Source organism: Carcharhinus amblyrhynchos, unplaced genomic scaffold (assembly GCF_965287045.1).
Source record: "Carcharhinus amblyrhynchos unplaced genomic scaffold, sCarAmb.v2.hapA scaffold_832, whole genome shotgun sequence".
Classification (NCBI taxonomy): domain Eukaryota; kingdom Metazoa; phylum Chordata; class Chondrichthyes; order Carcharhiniformes; family Carcharhinidae; genus Carcharhinus; species Carcharhinus amblyrhynchos.
In genome coordinates this window covers 50,338-56,337 of record NW_027650572.1, presented here as the reverse complement: position 1 = coordinate 56,337, position 6,000 = coordinate 50,338, and the positions used below count along the sequence as shown (strand labels likewise).

The 6,000-nt window shown below is 47.7% G+C and overlaps 1 protein-coding gene across 2 annotated transcripts in view; it reads right to left on the bottom strand.

Moving 5' to 3' along the window:
- Positions 1-244: 244 nt before the first annotated feature.
- LOC145340195 (kinesin light chain 1-like) overlaps positions 245-6,000 on the bottom strand; it is a 40,277-nt gene continuing 34,521 nt past the window's right edge. For both annotated transcript variants that reach the window (XM_080184623.1, XM_080184624.1), the window contains one exon: positions 245-4,883. In XM_080184623.1, the coding sequence (XP_080040749.1) occupies positions 4,878-4,883 (6 nt within the window). In that variant the 3' untranslated portion in view covers positions 245-4,877. The remainder of the gene's footprint in view (positions 4,884-6,000) is intronic.

The following is a 6,000-nucleotide window of genomic DNA, read 5'->3' as shown; positions in this document are numbered from 1 at the left end:
GCTGATGGAGCAGTGAGTGTGGTGCCCAGGAACTGTAATGTGGGCAGCTGAATGCGCTGGGTGAATTGATAACAAAGAAATGATGGATATGTTAAATCAATCTTTTACATCAGTCTTCGCCATAGAAGATTCTACAAAAATCCTTCAGCTATCAGGTGGGCTGATTTCTATTAATATGGTGGCACTTACAAAAATCCCAATTACAAGGGACTGAGAAATACAAGGAGCGAAGATATAAGCAGCAGAATGAGGCCACTCGGCCCATTGCGTCTGCTCCGCCATTCAATCATGGCTGATATTTTTCTCATCCCCAAATTCCTGCCTTTTCCCATAACCCCTGATCCCCTTATTAATCAGGAACCTATCTATCTCTGTCTTAAAGACACTCAATGACCTGGACTCCACAGCCTTTTGTAGCAAAGAGTTCCACACATTCCCCACTCTCTGGCTGAATTCCTCCTCATCTGTTTTAAAGGAGCGTCCCTTCACTCTGAGGTTGTGCCCTCGAGTTCTGATTGCTCCCACTAGCAGAAACATCCTCTCCACGTCCACTCTATCCAGGCCTCGCAGTATCCTGTAAGTTTCAATAAGATGCCCCCCTCATCTTTCTAAACTCCAATGAGTGCAGACCCAGATTCCTCAACCGTTCCTCATACGACAAGCTCTTCATTCCAGGGATCATTCTTGTGAACCTCCTCTGGACCCTTTCCAAGGCCAGCACATCCTTCCTTAGATACGGGGCCCAAAACTGCTCACAATACTCCAAATGGGGTCTGACCAGAGCCTTATCCAGCCTCAGGAGTACATCCCTGCTCTTGTATTCTAGCCCTCTCGACATGAATGCTAACATTGCATTTGCCTTCCTAACTGCCGACTGAACCTGCACGTTAACCTTAAGAGAATCTTAAACCAGGACTTCAAAGTCCCTTTGTGCTTCAGATTTCTAAAGCCTTTCCCCATTTAAAAAAGCTGATAGCTTTGACAAAGGGTCATCTGGACTCAAAATATCAGCTCTTTTCTCTCCTTACAGATGCTGTCAGACCTGTGGAAATTTTCCAGTGTTCTCTCTTTTGGTTTCAGATTCCAGCATCTGTAGTGCTTTTACACCTCTATTCTTCCTACCAAAGTGCATAACCTCACACTTTTCCACATTGTATTCCATCTGCCAAACCTGTCCAAGTCCTTCTGCAGCTCCCCTGCTTCCTCAAAGCTGCCTGTTCCTCTACATATCGTTGTATCATCCGCAAATTTAGCAACCATGCCCTCAGTTCCAGATCGGACAAGTCACCTTGTCAAATGCCCTATGCACTACATCTGCAAGTAACCAGGACCTGATAAACTGCGAGCCAGGGTTTTAATGGAAGTGGCTGCAGAGACAATACACCCATTGGTTGAAATTTTTCATAACTTGCTGAATTCTGGGAGGATACCAGAAGATTGGAAAATGGCTAATGTGACTCTCCTGTTCAAAAAGGGAGGAAGGTGGAAGGCAGTTTAACATCTATTATTGGCAAGACGTGTGAGTCAATAAACAAAGATGAAATAGTTAATCATTTGGGAAAGCTGAATGTAATCAAATCCAGTCAACATGGTTTTATAAAAGGGAAATCATGTTTGACAAATTTACTCAAATTCTTCGAGGATGTAACAGGAAGAGTAGATAGAGGGGAACCTGTAGATGTAGTGCATTTAGATTCCCAAAGGGCATTTGACAAGGTGCCACATGAGAAACTGGAGCATAAAATAAAAGCCCATGGAATTGGTGTAAGTGTATTAGCATGGATTGAAAACTGGCTGTCATGCAGAATACAAAGTTGGAATACATGGGTCCTTTTCAGAGTGGAAAGGTATAATTAGTGGAGTACCACAGGGATCAGCTTTTTGGCCCACAATTGTTCACGATATCCATTAATAAGCTGGAGGAAGGAACAGAATACAAGATTTCCAAATTTGTCGATGACGCAAGGTTGGTGGAAGGGCAGGCTGAGATAAGGATATTGTAATTTTGCAATGGGATATAGATAGATTGGGAGAGTGAGTGGAAACTGGGCAAATGGAGTTTAACATGGAGATAGAAGGTCCTTTGGCCCATCAAGTCTACGCTGTGTTTCTGTTTGGACGGCTGTGACAAGAGGTGTTCCTCAGGGATCAGTGCTGGGATCTTTGCTGTTTGTAATATATATAAATGATTTGGAGGAAAATGTAACTGGATTGATTAGTAAGTTTGCCGATGACACAAAGGTTGGTGGATTTGCGGATAGCGATGAGGACCATCAGAGGATACAGCAGGATATAGATCAGTTGGAGACTTGGGCAGAGAGATGGCGGATGCAGTTTAATCCAGACAAATGTGAGGTAATGCATTTTGGAAGGTCTAATACAGATAGGAAATATACAATAAATGGCAGAACCCTTAAGAGTATTGATAGGCAGAGGGATCTGGGTGTACAGGTACACAGGTCACTGAAAGTGCCAATGCAGGTGGAGAAGGTAGTCAAGAAGGCATACGGCATGCCTGCCTTCATCGGCCGGGGTATTGAGTTTAAAAATTGGCAAGTCAGGCTGCAGCTTTATAGAAGCTTAGACTGCACTTGGAATATAGTGTTCAATTCTGGTCACCACACTACCAGGAGGATGTGGAGGCTTTGGAGAGGGTACAGAAAAGATTTACAGGATGTTACCTGGTATGGAGGGCATTAGCTATGAGGAGAGGTTGGAGAAACTTGGTTTGTTCTCACTGGAGCGACGGAGGTTGAGGGGAGACCTGATAAAAGTCTACAAGATTGAGAGGCATGGACAGAGTGGATAGTCAGAAGCTTTTTCCCAGGGTGGAAGAGTCAATTACTCAGGGGCACAGGTTTAAGGTGTGAGGGGCAAGGTTTAAAGGAGATGTACGAGGGAGATTTTATTTTTTTTACACGGAGAGTAGTGGGTGCCTGGAACACGTTGCCGGGGGAGGTAGTGGAAGTGGATACAGTGGTAACTTTTAAGGGGCATCTTGCTAAGTACATGAATAGGATGGGAATAGAGAGATATGGTCCTGGGAAGGTTGGGGAGTGTAGTTCAGTCGGCCAATGGTCGATGCAGGCTTGGAGGGGCCGAAGGGCCTGTTCCTGCGCTGTAATTTTCTTTGTTCTTTCTTTGACACATTAGAAACACCTGAACTCCCACCTAATCTGCCAGCATTTGGTCCATAGCCTGGAATGTTCTGATGTGCCAAGTGCTCATCCAGGTACTTTTTAAAGGATGTGAGGCATCCTGCCTCCACCACTCTCCCAGGCAGCGCATTCTAGACCCTCACCTCCCCCCTAAACCTCCCACCCCTCACCTTGGACCTATGTCCCCTCGTGACTGACCCTTCAACAGCTGCTCCCTATCCAATCTGTCTGTAATCTTGTAAATGGAGTGAGACTGCAGGTGAGTTAAGTATAGAGGGATCTGGGTGTTCTGGTGCATGAATCACAAAGCTAGCAGGCAGGTCCAACAAGAAGTTATAAAGGCAAATGACATTTTGGCCTTTATTGCAAAGGGGTTGGGGTTTAAAATAGAGAGGTTTTGTTGTAATTGTACAGGGTGTTGGTGAGGCCTCACCTGGAATACTGCGTACAGTTTTGGTCCCCTTACCTATGACGGATATAGTAACATTAGAGGCAGTCCAGAGGCGATTCACCAGGCTAATTCCTGGGATGACAGGCTTGTCCTATCAATAATCTTGGTCTATATTTGTTGGGGTTTAGAAGAGTGAGGGGTGACCGTATTCAGACATACAAGATCCTGCAGGGAAATGCTGAAAAATGTGATAGCAAGTCTGACAACAACTGTGGAGAGAGAATCGAGCCAATGTTTCGAGACTAGATGACCCTTCGTCAGAACTCGATTTTTGTTTCAGATTCCAGCATCCACTCTATTTTGCTTTTATCTTAAAATCCTGACAGGGCAGATAGCGAGATGTTTCCGCCAGTGGGAGAGTTGCGAACAAGGGAACAAAGCTACAAGATAAAGGGCCACTCATTTCAAATTGAGGTGCTTAGAAATTTCTCCTCGCAGGGGGAAGTAAATCTCTGGAATTCTCTGCCCCAAAGGATGCTGGAGACTCGAACATTAGAAGTATTTAGAGTGGACGTGGATAAATATTTGACAGATGGAGGAACAGAGGGCGATGGGGGAATGGTACAGAAAAGGAGTTAAGGCCAATATACATCAGCCATGATGGTACTGGACAGTGGGGCAGGCTCAAAGGCTCTGGTGGCTACTCCCACTTCTATTTCTCATGTGCACACACACATATACACGCAGGGGTATGCGTGCACACACAAACACAGGGATACACACAAACAGGGATATGTGTGCACGTGCACACAGGCCAGGCACATGCACACACACACAGGCGTGCACGCACACAGGAACACACACACAGACAGACGTTTGTTAAAGGGAGGCTCACAGTCTGTCTTTCCAGCACACTCCACCTGCACTGCCTCTATTCCACTGACTTTACAACCAAATAGGCAATTTTCACAATGTTTTTAGACAGAAATTTGCCACCAGATTGTTTGGAACTGATGCGATATCATGCAACCAAAATGGAACCAGAACTGGGCCGATCAGACCCCATCCAACAAACAGCAGGTCAGAACAGAGATATCACTGCCATTTCATTCAAATATAGGACAGAATCTTCAGAAAGCAGCTTTGTAACGGTAGCATCGAGGGGTTGGCAGGAACGCAGCGGAGACAAGTGGACAGTCCGTGGGTGATTTTATTTAAGTGGTGGAGAGGTTCTGGATGTAGGCAGGCAGGAATGGTACAGAAGGAACCGTTCTGAGGGACACCACACACACATCCACGCTCAGGCAACAGGGCAGTCGCTGGCAGCATTAAGCCTGGCAGACAAGAGCAAAAAGAGAGAGAAAACATAGAAAAACTGGTGAATAAAACTCGACAAAAGCTCAGAAACATCAGTCTGCCCAAAGCAGTCAGTGGATGGAGAGGGAGGGGGAGGGGGAGAGAGCCCGAGAGGTAGGGGGAGGGGGAGGGGGAGAGAGCCCGAGAGGTAGGGGGAGGGGGAGGGGGAGAGAGCCCGAGAGGTAGGGGGAGGGGGAGGGGGAGAGAGCCCGAGAGGTAGGGGGAGGGGGAGGGGGAGAGAGCCCGAGAGGTAGGGGGAGGGGGAGGGGGAGAGAGTCCGAGAGGTAGGGGGAGCGGGAGAGAGAGAGAGCGCACGAGGGGGGAGAGAATGAGGGAGGGAGGGAGGGAGGAGCAGCCCCAGGCAGTGGGGGCAGAGCCACCTGGGGTGGGGGAGAGAGTGAGCTGTGTATCTCACCCTCCAATGACCGCAGCTGGACCAGATGTGGAGCAAAAGGAAGGGAACATCACACACATGACCGACCCCCCCCACCCACACACACACACACACACACACACACACACACACACACACACACACACACACACACACACACACCGCCGCCCCCACCCCACCCTATGGGAGAGGGAGGGGGAGTGCTGGAGGAGAGAGCAGCGAGATGCCTGAGGCACTGGGAGTTGGGTTGGGTTGGATGGGAGGACAGCGGTGAGTTCCGGATATTAAACAGGGAGCAGTTCGCTCCTGGGACTGCAGAGATAGAATTAAAAACAGGAGCGAGAGCCAGAAAGGCAAGGACAGCAAAACTGTGGCTTTCTGAAAGGCTGATTGCTGACAATCTGCTGTGGTGACTCCAAGCTCTGGAAGTGTCCAGCTCACACCCTGAAGCTCTGTGTACCTGTGCGTCTCTGTGACCACGCTGGAACTGTGTGTGTGAATCCAGCAAGGGGCCCATCACTGGCCCCGGATTACACAGGAGTGCGGGGGAAACAGAGGCAGCGAGGCTGCTGTATTTCACTAGGGGATTTTCACAGTAACTTCATTGCAGTGTTAATGTAAGCCTACTTGCGATACAAATAAATAAATTTTGAATTATTAAAAATAAACTTTCCTTGCACTTACTCCGTGAGGCTGGACAC